The sequence below is a fragment of the Bombina bombina genome, chromosome 6, assembly GCF_027579735.1.
Source record: "Bombina bombina isolate aBomBom1 chromosome 6, aBomBom1.pri, whole genome shotgun sequence".
Taxonomy (NCBI): domain Eukaryota; kingdom Metazoa; phylum Chordata; class Amphibia; order Anura; family Bombinatoridae; genus Bombina; species Bombina bombina.
The window spans coordinates 994,867,050-994,883,831 of record NC_069504.1 but is presented as its reverse complement, the minus strand read 5'-3'; the positions used below and the strand labels follow the sequence as shown (position 1 = coordinate 994,883,831).

The 16,782-nt window shown below is 40.2% G+C and overlaps 1 protein-coding gene across 1 annotated transcript in view; it reads left to right on the top strand.

The window, feature by feature from the left end:
• GLRA1 (glycine receptor alpha 1) overlaps window positions 1–16,782 on the top strand; it is a gene marked incomplete at its 5' end in the record, with an annotated part of 351,072 nt that overhangs the window by 201,525 nt on the left and 132,765 nt on the right. The window contains one exon of the mRNA XM_053718691.1: window positions 2,563–2,786. Coding sequence (XP_053574666.1) covers window positions 2,563–2,786 — 224 coding nt within the window. The remainder of the gene's footprint in view (window positions 1–2,562; window positions 2,787–16,782) is intronic.

Here is a 16,782-nt window from a genome sequence, read left to right as displayed (position 1 = left end):
TGAAGCAGCTGCAACATCAGCCAAAGTAATTGCAGGCCTAAGAAGATGACCTGAATATAAATAGGCTTTCCTTAGATAAGATGCAATAGCTGGTAAAGGATACAATGTTTTAAACCTTGCAGAATGATTAAAAGGAGTACCAAAGAATGCATATATTCTATTTTAAATAAATAAGTAGTTTTGTCAGTGTCAATGTCTGAGAAAGGATCTTCTGAATCAGATAGATCCTCATCAGAGGTGGATAATTCATTATGCTGTCGGTCATTTGAAATTTCATCAACTTTATGAGAAGTTTTAAAAGACCTCTTACGCTTATTAGAAGGTGGAAATGCAGACAAAGCCTTCTGAATAGAATCAGTAACAAATTCTTTAAAATTCATAGGTCTATCATTTACATTAGAAGTTGAGGGAACTGCAACCGGCAATGTACTATTACAGATGGAAACTCAATCTGCATGTGAAAAAATCATGACAACTATTACAAATGACATTTGGAGATACAATCTCCACAATTTTACAACAAATGCACTTAGCTTTGGTAGAACCAATGTCAGGCAGCAAAGTTCCAGCTGAAACTTCTGAGGCAGGATCAGATTGAGTCATCTTGCAAAATGTAAAAGAAAAAAACAACATATAAAGCAAAATTATCAATTTCCTTATATGACAGTTTCATTAATGGGAAAAAAAGCAAATAGCATAGCCCTCTGACATAGCAAAAGACAAGAGGCAAAAGCAATGGGGCAATAAATAATGAAAAAAGTTTGGCGCCAAGTATGACGCACAACGTAACCATGTCCGGAAATGACGCAATAAAGTGTAGTATTTAGCGCACCCGCAAGCCTAAGAAAGCCCACAATTTGAACAAGTAGTCAATTGAAAAAAAGACTAAACCACAGGTAAGAAAAATATTTCTCAATATTAACTTTCCCAAATATGAAACTGACAATCTGCAAAAGGAAATACATGAACCTGACTCATAGCAAATATAAGTACAATACATATATTTAGAACTTGATATAAATGCATAAAGTGCCAAACCATAGCTGAGGTGTCTTAAGAAATAAAAACATACTTACCCAAAGACACCCATCCACATATAGCAGATAGCCAAACCCGTACTGAAACAGTTATCAGTAGAGGTAATGGTATATGAGAGTATATCGTCAATCTGAAAAGGGAGGTATGAGATAAATCTCTATGACCGATAACAGAGAACCTATGAAAAAGTCCCCCATTAAGAAAATCATTGCATTCAATAGGTAATACTCTCCACATCCCTCTGACATTCCCTGTATCGGGCTTCAAAATGCTGAGAAGCGCATGTCAACGTAGAAATCTTAGCACAAATTTACTTCACCACCTCCATAGGAGGCAAAGTTTGTAAAACTGAATTGTGGGTGTGGTGAGGGGTGTATTTATAGGCATTTTGAGGTTTGGGAAACTTTGCCCCTCCTGGTAGGATTGTATATCCCATACGTAACTAGCTCATGGACTCTTGCCAATTACATGAAAGAAATCAATTATGGGAGTGTAAATTAAGAATTTTTATTGTACTGAAATAATTTTTTAATCATTGATGCCTGTAGAAGTATTTATCAATGAGAAAGGATATTGCATTGGGAAAATTCTACAACAAAATTCTAATCCATATGAAAACCTCTCTGGTAGCTTTTTCACCTAATTTTCAAATTTTATTGAATCTGTTAAAAAACTGTTTTTGCTTGGAAAGCCAGTAATACCCATGTTTGGTTTAGGTTTTTGTTTGCTTGGAATGTTTTTTTAACTACAATTTGTTGTAATATATTTTTCTAACTCAATAGAGTTTTTTTTTCTAATTCAAATGGCAATTGATTTTCTAGATTAGAATGTCTAATTAAATTAGTAAAAAAAAAAAAAAAACACGTTTGTATGGAAATTTTTATTTATAGGAATCCCAGCTATTGTTTACATGAACATTTTATTTTGGTGCTGTGCAGACATAACATTGTTTTGATGCAGACTTGTCACTAGATATTCCATGATTTATTTATCTGCATATGACAATTTTTCATTTAGTAGAACCAATATACTGTATGAATTAGAGGTATAATGCATATGATGATATTAAGGCAAAATTTCATATGTAAAAAACAGTGGGACATATTTTAATCCTTTAGAAAACCTTATCATATAAACAATGAACAAAATTGCTATAGACCTTAATGGGACACTAAACAATACATTTATTTCATGCAACTCCCTCTAATCATGGGTGCTGCCATATTGGAACTTAGGTTACTCTGCAGGTATCTGAAGGAGAGTTGCTGCACATGTGCATACACTTCAGCTCTGAAAGCTAGATTTCAACATGGCGGCACCCATAACTAGTGGGAAGCGGGGAATAACCTTAATACTATGCTTAAAAACACATATTTAGCACTTAATGTCCATTTAAAAGCCAAAGATGTTGAAAAAAACTGAGCTACGCTTTTCTAATGGATTGTAATGTACCCCAATGGTATTTAAAAAGGAACCTTTATGTAGCATGTACTAATGAAAGCCCATATTCTTCTGTCATTTTAGGACTATAGGCTAAATATTTTCCTACGGCAGCAGTGGAATGATCCCCGTTTAGCTTACAGTGAATACCCAGATGATTCTCTGGATTTGGACCCTTCTATGTTGGATTCCATTTGGAAGCCTGATCTCTTCTTTGCTAATGAAAAGGGTGCTAATTTCCATGAAATCACCACTGACAACAAACTACTAAGGATCTTCAAGAATGGCAACGTTCTTTATAGCATAAGGTGAGTAAAATGTGATATACTACAGAGTCTTTATCATCTTTCTCTCACTGACTTTCTCTCAAATATCAGTTAATCTTTATGCTTCCCTCTTTCTCTTTAAGTAAAATTCCATAAAACAAGTTTCTCTTTCAAAATTATTTATTCTACTGTAGCCTCTTTCTCTTGTTAAGTGTGTTCAGTCCACGGGTCATCCATTACTTAAGGGATATATTCTCCTTCCCAACAGGAAGTTGCAAGAGGATCACCCAAGCAGAGCTGCTATATAGCTCCTCCCCTCACATGTCATATCCAGTCATTCTCTTGCAACTCTCAACAAAGAAGGAGGTCGTGAGAGGAGTTAGGATTTTTTTACTTAATTATTCTTCAATCAAAAGTTTGTTATTTTAAATGGCACCGGAGTGTGCTGTTTTTTCTCTCAGGCAGTATTTAGAAGAAGAATCTGCCTGCGTTTTCTATGATCTTAGCAGACGTAACTAAGATCCACTGGCTGTTCTCGCACATTCTGAGGAGTGGGGTAACTTCAGAAAAGGGAATAGCATGCGGGGTCCCCTGCAAATGAGGTATGTGCAGTAAAATATTTTCTAGGAATGGAATTGACTAAGAAAACACTGCCGATACCCATATGATGTAAGTACAGCCTAAAATGCAGTAGTAGCGACTGGTATCAGGCTGGTAAATGTATGCACAGTAGAGTTATTTGCTAGGGAATAGAATTTGACTGAAAAAATACTGTTAATACTGAAATAATGTATGAGCCTTAACTGCAGTAGAAGTGACTGGTAGCAGGCTTAGTGATAACTTTACACAACAGCTGAAATGTTGTTTTTTAAAACGTTTACTGGCATGTTAATCGTTTTGTGAGGTACTTTGGTGATAAATCTCTTGGGGCATGATTTTTTCCACATGGCTAATGTATATTTCTGCATAGAAACCGTTATAGCTGGTCTCCCACTGTTGTAATATGAGTGGGAGGGGCTTTTTGTTAGCGCCTTGTTGCGCAGTTAAAATTCAATCATAGTCTTCCTGTTTCTTCCTCCTTGATCCAGGACGTCTCCAGAGAGCTCAGGGGTCTTCAAAATTTATATTTGAGGGAGGTAATCAGTCACAGCAGACCTGTGACAGTGTGTTTGACTGTGATAAAAACGTTACCTGTTAAATTGATTATCCGTTTTTGGGTATTAAGGGGTTAATCATCCTTTTGCTAGTCTGTTTAAACATGTCTGATACAGATGAATCTGCTTGTTCATTATGTTTAAAAGCCAATGTGGAGCCCAATAGAAATATGTGTACCAATTGTATTGATATTACTTTAAATAAAGGTCAGTCTTTACCGGTAAAGAAATTATCACCAGACATCGAGGGGGAAGTTATGCCGCCTAACTCTCCTCACGTGTCAGTACCTGCGCCTCCCGCTCAGGAGGTGCGTGATGTTGTGGCGCCAAGTACATCAAGGCCCTTACAAATCACTTTGCAAGATATGGCTAATGTTATGAAAGAAGTATTATCTAATTTGCCTGAGTTAAGAGGCAAGGGCGATAGCTCTGGGTTAAGGACAGAGCGCGCTGATGACACGAGAGCCATGTCCGATACTGCGTCACAATTTGCAGAACATGAGGACGGAGAGCTTCATTCTGTGGGTGACGGATCTGATCCAGGGAGACCGGATTCAGAAATTTCAAATTTTAAATTTAAGCTTGAGAACCTCCGTGTATTGCTAGGGGAGGTGTTAGCAGCTCTGAATGATTGTGACACGGTCGCAATCCCAGAGAAGTTATGTAGGCTGGATAAATACTATGCGGTGCCGGTGTGTACTGACGTTTTTCCTATACCTAAAAGGCTTACAGAGATTATTAGCAAGGAGTGGGATAGACCCGGTGTGCCCTTTTCCCCTCCTCCGATATTTAGAAAAATGTTCCCAATAGACGCTACCACATGAGACTTATGGCAGACGGTCCCTAAGGTGGAGGGAGCAGTTTCTACTTTAGCTAAGCGCACCACTATCCCGGTGGAGGATAGTTGTGCTTTCTCAGATCCAATGTATAAAAAATTAGAAGGTTACCTTAAGAAAATGTTTGTTCAACAAGGTTTTATATTACAGCCCCTTGCATGCATTGCGCCCGTCACTGCTGCGGCAGCTTTCTGGTTTGAGTCTCTAGAAGAGGCTATTCGCACAGCACCATTGGATGAGATCATGAACAAGCTTAAAGCACTTAAGCTAGCTAATGCATTTGTTTCGGACGCCGTTGTGCACTTAACCAAACTAACGGCTAAGAACTCAGGATTTGCCATCCAGGCGCGCAGAGCGCTATGGCTTAAATCCTGGTCAGCAGATGTGACTTCTAAATCTAAATTGCTTAATATTCCTTTCAAAGGGCAAACCTTATTCGGGCCCGGCTTGAAAGAAATTATTGCTGACATTACTGGAGGTAAGGGTCACTCCCTTCCTCAGGATAGGGCCAAATCAAAGGCCAAACAGTCTAATTTTCGTGCCTTTCGTAATTTCAAGGCAGGAGCAGCATCAACTTCCTCCACTCCAAAACAGGAAGGAACTGCTGCTCGTTACAGACAGGGTTGGAAAAGCAACCAATCCTGGAACAAGGGCAAGCAGGCCAGAAAGCCTACTTCTGCCCCTAAGACAGCATGAAGGAAGGGCCCCCTATCCGGAAACGGATCTAGTGGGGGGCAGACTCTCTCTCTTCGCCCAGGCTTGGGCAAGAGATGTCCAGGATCCCTGGATGTTGGAGATCATATCTCAGGGATAAGAGTTCTCTGTTACCACTCACAAGGGTTCCTTTTCTAGGGACTCTGATAGATTCTGTAGAGATGAAGATTTACCTGACGGAGTCCAGGTTATCAAAGATTCTAAATGCTTGCCGTGTCCTTCATTCCATTCATTCCATTCCAAGGCCATCAGTAGCTCAGTGCATGGAAGTAATCGGCTTAATGGTCGCGGCAATGGACATAGTGCCCTTTGCGCGCCTGCATCTCAGACCACTGCAATTATGCATGCTAAGTCAGTGGAATGGGGATTATTCAGATCTGTCCCCTCTACTGAATCTGGACCAGGAGGCCAGAGATTCTCTTCTGGTGTCGTGGGTTCATCTGTCCAAAGGAATGACTTTTCGCAGGCCAGATTGGATGATTGTAACAACAGATGCCAGCCTACTAGGCTGGGGCGCAGTCTAGAACTCCCTGAAGGCTCAGGGATCGTGGACTCAGGAGGAGAAACTCCTCCCAATAAATATTCTGGAGTTAAGAGCAATATTCAATGCTCTTCTAGCTTGGCCTCAGTTAGCAACACTGAGGTTCATCAGATTTCAGTCGGACAACATCACGACTGTGGCTTACATCAACCATCAAGGGGGAACCAGGAGTTCCCTAGCGATGTTAGAAGTCTCCAAGATAATTCGCTGGGCAGAGTCTCACTCTTGCCACCTGTCAGCGATCCACATCCCAGGCGTGGAGAACTGGGAGGCGGACTTTCTAAGTCGCCAGACTTTTCATCCGGGGGAGTGGGAACTTCATCCGGAGGTCTTTGCTCAACTGATTCATCGTTGGGGCAAACCAGAACTGGATCTCATGGCGTCTCACCAGAACGCCAAGCTTCCTTGTTACGGATCCAGATCCAGGGACCCGGTAGCGGTGCTGATAGATGCTCTAGCAGCCCCTTGGGGTTTCAAGATGGCTTATGTGTTTCCTCCGTTTCCGTTGCTGCCTCGATTGATTGCCAGGATCAAACAGGAGAGAGCATCAGTGATTTTGATAGCGCCTGCGTGGCCACGCAGAACCTGGTATGCAGACCTAGTGGACATGTCGTCCTGTCCACCATGGTCTCTGCCTCTGAGGCAGGACCTTCTAATTCAGGGTCCTTTCAACCATCCAAGCCTAATTTCTCTGAGGCTGACTGCATGGAGATTGAACGCTTGATTCTATCAAAGCGTGGTTTCTCGGAGTCGGTTATTGATACATTAATACAGGCTCGGAAACCTGTTACCAGAAAAATTTACCATAAGATATGGCGTAAATATTTATACTGGTGTGAATCCAAGAGTTACTCATGGAGTAAGGTCAAGATTCCTAGGATATTGTCTTTTCTACAAGAGGGTTTAGAAAAGGGTTTATCTGCTAGTTCGTTAAAGGGACAGATTTCTGCTCTGTCTATTCTTTTACACAAACGTCTGGCAGAAGTTCCAGACGTTCAGGCTTTTTGTCAGGCTTTAGCTAGGATTAAGCCTGTGTTTAAGACTGTTGGAGCTTAAACTTAGTTCTTAAAGTTCTTCAAGGTGTTCCGTTTGAACCCCTTCATTCCATTGATATTAAGCTGTTATCTTGGAAAGTTCTGTTTTTGATGGCTATTTCCTCGGCTCGAAGAGTCTCTGAGTTATCTGCCTTACATTGTGATTCTCCTTATCTGATTTTTCATTCAGACAAGGTAGTTCTGCGTACTAAACCTGGGTTTTTACCTAAGGTAGTTTCTAACAGGAATATCAATCAAGAGATTGTTGTTCCATCATTATGTCCTAATCCTTCTTCAAAGAAGGAACGTCTTTTGCATAATCTGGATGTAGTCCGTGCCCTGAAGTTCTACTTACAGGCAACTAAAGATTTTCGGCAAACTTCTTCTCTGTTTGTCGTTTATTCTGGACAGAGGAGAGGTCAAAAGGCTTCGGCCACCTCTCTCTCTTTTTGGCTTCGTAGCATAATTCGTTTAGCCTATGAGACTGCTGGACAGCAGCCCCCTGAAAGAATTACAGCTCATTCCACTAGAGCTGTGGCTTCCACCTGGGCCTTTAAGAATGAGGCCTCTGTTGAACAGATTTGCAAGGCTGCAACTTGGTCTTCACTTCATACCTTTTCAAAATTTTACAAATTTGACACTTTTGCTTCTTCGGAGGCTGTTTTTGGGAGAAAGGTTCTACAGGCAGTGGTTCCTTCTGTTTAATGTTCCTGCCTTGTCCCTCCCATCATCCGTGTACTTTAGCTTTGGTATTGGTATCCCATAAGTAATGGATGACCCGTGGACTGAACACACTTAACAAGAGAAAACATAATTTATGCTTACCTGACAAATTTATTTCTCTTGTAGTGTGTTCAGTCCACGGCCCACCCTGTCTTTTTGAGGCAGTTCTAAATTTTAATTAAAACTTCAGTCACCACTGCACCCTATAGTTTCTCCTTTCTCGTCTTGTTTCGGTCGAATGACTGGATATGACATGTGAGGGGAGGAGCTATATAGCAGCTCTGCTTGGGTGATCCTCTTGCAACTTCCTGTTGGGAAGGAGAATATATCCCATAAGTAATGGATGACCCGTGGACTGAACACACTACAAGAGAAATAAATTTATCAGGTAAGCATAAATTATGTTTTTTGACATTTTTAATACCCAATAATTCTGCACTGAAATATTAAATATATGTGGTAGTTTCAACAAACAAAATCAGTTATTTAGTTACTTTATATAACAAAACAAAGATAAATTAATTATGTGTAATTAATATAATACACATTCACCTAGATTACAAGTTGTTCGTTCATGTTTTAACGCTGAAAAAATTGTAATTTCAGCGTTAAAACAGCACCGTAGCCATTACAAGTCTTGTCGGTATAGCTGTACTGCAAGCCTTTTAGCCTGTAACGCAACATCAGTCCCGCATACATAAAAATGACGTTTTTTCATGGGACTTCCATAGCGCAGCCATTACAAGTTTTGCGGTGAGGCTAAAAAGCTTGCGTTACAGCCTATACCGACACGATACGCTTCGCAATCTAAAAGCAGTAGTTATGAGTTTTACTCTACAAAACTGTTACATAAAACTCATAACTAAACTGTTACAAAGTACACTAACACCCATAAACTACCTATTAACCCCTAAACTGAGGCCCTCCCTCATTGCAAATACTATAATAAACTTATTAACCCCTAATCTGCCGCTCCCGACATCGCTGCCACTAATGAAAATTAATAAACCCTATTCCGCCGCTCCCCAACATCTCCGCCACAATACTTAACTTATTAACCCCTAAACCGCTGCCCTCTCACATCGCAAACACTGTTTAAATATTATTAACCCCTAATCTGCCGTCCACCCACATCGCTTAAGTTATTAAGCCCTACACTGCCACCACTATAATAAACCTATTAACCCCTTAAGCGCAAGCCCCCCACAACAAAATATACTAAATTAAACTTTTAACCCCTAAACCGAAAGCCCCCCACATCGCAATAAACTAATCTCAACTAGTAACCCCTAAACCTAACGCCCCCCCCTAACTTTATATTAAAATTACAATTTCCCTATCTTAAATTAAATTAAAACTTACCTGTCCAATTAAAAAAACTAAGTTTAAACTAACAATTAAACTAATATAACTATTAAACTAAAATTAAACTAACTACCAATTAAACAAACTATATTACACATCAAAAAAATCCTAACACTACTAAATTACAAACTATCGGCTAGATTACAAGTTTTGCGTTATGAGTAAAAAGGCAGCGTTAAGGCTCATAACGCTGCTTTTTTAATACCGCTGCTATTACGAGTCTTGTAGGTACAGCTGTACCGCACACTTTTTTGTCCGTACCACAAATTAACTTACGCAATTTGCATATAGTCTATTTTCAATGAGACTTCCATAGCGCCGATATTACAAGCTTTTTTTTTAGGCCAAAAAGTGAGCTGTACAGCCTATCCCGCAAGATTCGTAACGCATTCTAAAGTCAGTAGTTATGAGTTTTACACTACAAAGCTGTAGCATAAAACTCATAACTAAAGTGGTAAAAAGTACACTAACATCCATAAACTACCTATTAACCCCTAAACCGAGGCCCTCCCGCATCGCAAACACTAAAATAAAATTATTAACCCCGTAATCTGCCGCTCCGGACATCACCGCCACTATAATAAACATATTAACCCCGATACCGCCGCACTCCTGCCTCGCAAACACTAGTTAAATATTAGTAACCCCTAATCTGCTGTCCCTAACATAGCCGCCACCTACCTACATTTATTAACTCCTAATCTGCGGCCCCCAACGTCGCCACCACTATACTAAATTTATTAACCCCTAAACCTAAGTCTAACCCTAACACCACCTAACTTAAATATAGTTAAAATAAATCTAAATAAAAACTACAATTAATAACTAAATAATTCCTATTTAAAACTAAATACTTACCTATAAAATAAACCCTAAGCTAGCTACAATATAACTAATAGTTACATTGTATCTAGCTTAGGGTTTATTTTTATTTTACAGGCAAGTTTGTATTTATTTTAACTAGGTAGAATAGTTACTAAATAGTTATTAACTATTTAATAACTACCTAGCTAAAATAAATACAAATTTACCTGTAAAATAAAACCTAACCTGTCTTACACTAACACCTAACCTTACACTACAATTAAATAAATTACCTAAATTAAATACAATTAACTAAATTAAATAGAATTACCTAAATTAAAAAAACAAACACTAAATTACACAAAATAAAAAACAAATTATAAGATATTTAAACTAATTACACCTAATCTAATAGCCCTATCAAAATAACCCCCCCCCCCCCCAAATAAAAAAAACCCTAGCATAAACTAAACTACCAATTAAAAAGGGCCTTTTGCGGGGCATTGCCCCAAAGAAATCAGCTCTTTTACCTGTAAAAAAAAAATACAAGCAACCCCCCAACAGTAAAATCCACCACCCACACAACCAACCCCCCAAATAAAACCCTAACTAAAAAAACCTAAGCTCCCCATTGCCCTGAAAAGGGCATTTGGATGGGCATTTCCCTTAATAGGGCATTTAGCACTATTGCAGCCCAAAGCCCTAACCTAAAAATAAAACCCACCAAATAAACCCTTAAAAAACTAACACTAACCCCTGAAGATCAACTTACAGTTTTGAAGAGCCGACATCCATCCTCAACGAAGCTGGGAGAAGTCCTCAGCGAAGCGGCAAGAAGTCCTCAACGAAGCCGGGAGAAGTGGTCCTCCAGACGGGCAGAAGACTTCATCCAGACGGCATCTTCTATCTTTATCCTTCCAATGCGGAGCGGGTCCATCGTCAAGACATCTGGCGCAGAGCATCCTCTTCTTCTGACGACTACCCAACAAGTGAAGGTTCCTTTAGGTGACGTCATCCAAGATGCCATCCCTTAGATTCCGATTGGCTGATAGAATTCTATCAGCCAATTGGAATTAAGGTTGAAAAAATCCTATTGGCTGTTAGGGGGTGTTATTGTTAGGGTTAGACTTAGGTTTAGGGGTTAGTAACTTTAGTATAGTGGCAGCGATGTTAGGGGCGGCAGATTAGGGGTTAATAATATTTAACTAATGTTTGCGATGCGGGAGTGCGGCGGTTTAGGGGTTAATATGTTTATTGTAGTGGCGGCGATGTCCGGAGCGGATTAGTGGTTAATAAGTATAATGTAGGTGTCGGCGATGTCGGGGGCGGCAGATTATGGGTTAATAAGTGTAAGATTGGGGGTGTTTAGACTTGGGGTTCATGTTAGGGTGTTAGGTGTAAACATAAACTTTGTTTCTCCTTAGGAATCAATGGGGCTGCGTTACGGAGCTTTATGCTGCTTTATTGCAGGTGTTAGACTTTTTTTCATCTGGCTCTCCCCATTGATGTCTATGGGGAAATCGTGCACAAGCACGTACAACCAGCTCACCGCTGACTTAAGCAGCGCTGGTATTGGAGTGCGGTATGGAGCTCAATTTTGCTCTACACTCACTTCTTGAATTTTAATGCTGGGTTTATGAAAACCTGTAATACCAGCAGTGACAATAACGTGCAAGTTAGCAACGCACTCCTCTTACTGCAAAACTCGGAATCTGGCCGTTTCTAATTAAAAATAATAAAAAAAGACTAAATTACAAAAAATAACAAACACTAAATTACGTCAAATAACAAACGAAATTATCAAAAATAAAAAACAATTACACCTAATCTAATAGCCCTATAAAAATAAAAAAAAAACACCCAAAAAAAAAAAAAAAAAAACCCTAGCCTACATTAAACTGCCAATAGCCCTTAAAAGGGCCTTTTGTAGGGCATTGCCCTAAGTTAAACAGCTCTTTTACCTATAAAAAAAATGCAAAGACCCCCCCAACAGTAATACCCACCACCCAACCAACCCCACAAAATAAAAAAAAAACTAATTCTAACAAAAACCTCTGCAAGCCATTGCCCTGAAAAGGGCATTTGTATGGGAATTGCCCTTAAAAAGGGCATTTAGCTTGTTTACGAAAAGCCCAAACCCTAAACTAAAAAAAAAACACCTAAAAAACATTAAAAAATCCTAACACTAACCCCTGAAGATCCACTTATAGTGGCTGAAGTCCCGCTTGAAGGATCTTCATCCCGGCAGCTCCATCTTCACCCAGGCGGCTCCATCTTGATCCAGACGGCATATTCTGTCTTCATCCCAGCGTCTTCTTCTATCCTCATCCCGGCAGTACGGAGTGGATCCATCCTGAAGACATCCAGTGCGGAGCATCCTCTTCATACGGTCGCTGCCGTACACTGAATCTTCAATGCAAGGTACGCTATTCAAAATGGTGTCCCTTGCATTCCTATTGGCTGATTTGATTTTTAAAATTCAAATCAGCCAATAGGATGAGAACTACTGAAATCATATTGGCTGTTTAAATCAGGCAATAGGATGAGAGCTACTGAAATTCTATTGGCTAATCAATTCAGCCAATAGAATTTCAGTAGCTCTCATCCTATTGGCTGATTTGAACAAACAATAGGATTTCAGTAGCTCTCATTCTATTGGCTGATTTGCATTTCCAAAATCAAATCAGCGGATAGGAATGCAAGGGACGCCATTTTGAATTGCGTACCTTGCATTGAAGATTCAGTATACAGCGGCGACCGTATGAAGAGGATGCTCCATGTCAGATGTTTCAGGATGGATCCGCTCCTGCGCCGCCGGGATGAAGATAGAAGACGCCGCTGGGATGAAGATAGAAGATCATGCCTGGATGAAGAAGTAGCCGTCTGGATGAAGATGGAGCCGTCTGGATGAAGATGGAGCCGCCTATATGAAGATGGAGCCGCCTGCCGCGTAGATGAAGATGGTACCGCCGGGATTAAGATCCTTCAAGCGGGACTTCAGCAACTGTAAGTGGATCTTCGGGGGGTTAGTGTTAGGGTTTTTTAAGGTTTTTTGGGTGTTTTTTTTTTTTAGTTTAGGGTTTGGGCTTTTCGTAAACAAGCTAAATGCCCTTTTAAGGGCAATGCAAAAGAGCTAAATGCCCTTTTAAGGGCAATGCCCATACAAATAGCTTAGGTTTTTTAGATAGTTTTTTTTTAGGGTTTGGGGGGAGGGGGATTGTAATGTTAGTGGGTCTTTGAATTTTTTTCAGGTAAAATAGCTGTTTAACATAGGGCAATGCCCTACAAAAGGCCCTTTTAAGGGCTTTTGGTAGTTTATTCTAGATTAGTTTTTTTTTTTGGTGTTAGGTTTTTTTCTGACACCTTCTCCCCATTGATGTCTATGGGGAAAGCGTGCACGAGCACGTCAAAACAGTGCTTGGATTGTGTGCTGTGTGGAGCTCAACGCAACCATATCGCACGCACAAGCCTGCTGTTTCAAAACTTGTAATGGCAGTGCTATAGAGGGTTAAAGAACACAACTTTTGTTGCGTTCATTAATTTCCCTATAGCGCGCATAACTTATAATCTAGGTGTTAAGCAGGCAAAATGGTATAATTGGAAACACATTGGAGAGGAGAAAACTTTACAGTATAATCAGAATTACTGTCACCCACAAAAGTATTGCGACATAGGCACATAGGTACATACAGTTACTAAACATAGCATGACAAAATAACTGCACAAGAATCACAGCATTTTCAAAGCATATCATTTTACAGAGAACAAAATGATTACAATTCTTTCAAGCTATCATTTACTAGTTAAGATAAACACTATTGAATTTTAATGGAAGATAGCTTTTAGCATAGACAAATTAGTGTGGGAGAATATTTCTAGATTCAGTAAGCTCACGGACCTCCAAGAAACTAATTAAAGTGATGTTAAATACAGTGGGCCAGATTACAAGTGGAGCGCTAAATATCGCTTTCACCGGTTAATGCCAAAAATGAAGTAGCCTTGTCTCATAATTGGTTAACCCCTTAATGACCACAGCACTTTTACATTTTCTGTCCGTTTGGGACCAAGGCTATTTTTACATTTTCTTCTGTTAAGTGTGATCAGTCCACGGGTCATCATTACTTCTGGGATATTACTCCTCCCCAACAGGAAGTGCAAGAGGATTCACCCAGCAGAGCTGCATATAGCTCCTCCCCTCTACGTCACTCCCAGTCATTCTCTTGCACCCAACGACTAGATAGGATGTGTGAGAGGACTATGGTGATTATACTTAGTTTTATATCTTCAATCAAAAGTTTGTTATTTTAAAATAGCACCGGAGTGTGTTATTTCCTCTCTGGCAGAGTTTGAAGAAGAATCTACCAGAGTTTTGCTATGATTTTAGCCGGAGTAGTTAAGATCATATTGCTGTTCTCGGCCATCTGAGGAGTGAGGTAAACTTCAGATCAGGGGACAGCGGGCAGATGAATCTGCATAGAGGTATGTAGCAGTTTTTATTTTCTGACAATGGAATTGATGAGAAAATCCTGCCATACCGATATAATGTCATGTATGTATACTTTACACTTCAGTATTCTGGGGAATGGTACTTCACTAGAATTACACTGTAAGAAATACATAAAGCTGTTTAATAACTAGAGATTATGTTTAACGTTTTTGCTGGAATGTAAAATCGTTTTCATTTGCTGAGGTACTGTGTGAATAAATGTTTGGGCACTATTTTTCCACTTGGCAGTTGCTTAATCTGTTTTTCTGACAGTTTCTGTTCTCCCTCACTGCTGTGTGTGAGGGGGAGGGGCCGTTTTTTGGCGCTTTTATTATGCATCAAATATTTCAGTCAGCAACTCATTGTATTCCCTGCATGATCCGGTTCATCTCTACAGAGCTCAGGGGTCTTCAAAACTTATTTTGAGGGAGGTAATTTCTCTCAGCAGAGCTGTGAGAATTATAGTTTGACTGAGATAAAAAACGTTTATTCTGTAATTTGTTTCCTGCTTTCAGAATTTGTTATCTTTGCTAATGGGATTAAACCTTTGCTAAAGTTGTGTTGTTTACAAGGATTGAGGCTATAACTGTTTCAATTTATTAATTTTCAACTGTCATAGATCTTCTGTGCTTCTTAAAGGCACAGTACGTTTTAATATTATTCTAATTGAATTGTATTTCCAAGTTGCAAGTTTATTTGCTAGTGTGTTAAACATGTCTGATTCAGAGGATGATACCTGTGTCATTTGTTGCAATGCCAAAGTGGAGCCCAATAGAAATTTATGTACTAACTGTATTGATGCTACTTTAAATAAAAGTCAATCTGTACAAATTGAACAAATTTCACCAAACAACGAGGGGAGAGTTATGCCGACTAACTCGCCTCACGTGTCAGTACCTACATCTCCCGCTCAGAGGGAGGTGCGTGATATTGTAGCGCCGAGTACATCTGGGCGGCCATTACAAATCACATTACAGGATATGGCTACTGTTATGACTGAGGTTTTGGCTAAATTACCAGAACTAAGAGGTAAGCGTGATCACTCTGGGGTGAGAACAGAGTGCGCTGATAATATTAGGGCCATGTCAGACACTGCGTCACAGGTGGCAGAACATGAGGACGGAGAACTTCATTCTGTGGGTGACGGTTCTGATCCAAACAGACTGGATTCAGATATTTCAAATTTTAAATTTAAACTGGAAAACCTCCGTGTATTACTAGGGGAGGTGTTAGCGGCTCTGAATGATTGTAACACAGTTGCAATACCAGAGAAAATGTGTAGGTTGGATAAATATTTTGCGGTACCGACGAGTACTGAGGTTTTTCCTATACCTAAGAGACTTACTGAAATTGTTACTAAGGAGTGGGATAGACCCGGTGTGCCGTTCTCACCCCCTCCGATATTTAGAAAAATGTTTCCAATAGACGCCACCACAAGGGACTTATGGCAAACGGTCCCTAAGGTGGAGGGAGCAGTTTCTACCTTAGCTAAGCGTACCACTATCCCGGTGGAGGATAGCTGTGCTTTTTCAGATCCAATGGATAAAAAGTTAGAGGGTTACCTTAAGAAAATGTTTGTTCAACAAGGTTTTATATTGCAACCCCTTGCATGCATTGCGCCGATCACGGCTGCAGCGGCATTCTGGATTGAGTCTCTGGAAGAGAACATTGGTTCAGCTACTCTGGACGACATTACGGACAGGCTTAGAGTCCTTAAACTATCTAATTCATTCATTTCGGAGGCCGTAGTACATCTTACTAAACTTACGGCGAAGAATTCAGGATTCGCCATTCAGGCACGCAGGGTGCTGTGGCTAAAATCCTGGTCAGCTGATGTTACTTCTAAGTCTAAATTGCTTAATATACCTTTCAAAGGGCAGACCTTATTCGGGCCCGGGTTGAAAGAGATTATCGCTGACATTACAGGAGGTAAAGGCCATGCCCTGCCTCAGGACAAAGCCAAAGCCAAGACTAGACAGTCTAATTTTCGTTCCTTTCGTAATTTCAAAGCAGGAGCAGCATCAACTTCCTCTGCACCAAAACAGGAAGGAGCTGTTGCTCGCTACAGACAAGGCTGGAAACCTAACCAGTCCTGGAACAAGGGCAAGCAGACTAGGAAACCTGCTGCTGCCCCTAAAACAGCATGAATTGAGGGCCCCCGATCCGGGATCGGATCTAGTGGGGGGCAGACTTTCTCTCTTCGCCCAGGCTTGGGCAAGAGATGTTCAGGATCCCTGGGCGCTAGAGATAATATCTCAGGGATACCTTCTGGACTTCAAATACTCTCCTCCAAGAGAGAGATTTCATCTGTCAAGATTGTCAACAATCCAGACAAAGAAAGAGGCGTTTCTACGCTGCGTACAAGAGCTCTTGTTAATGGG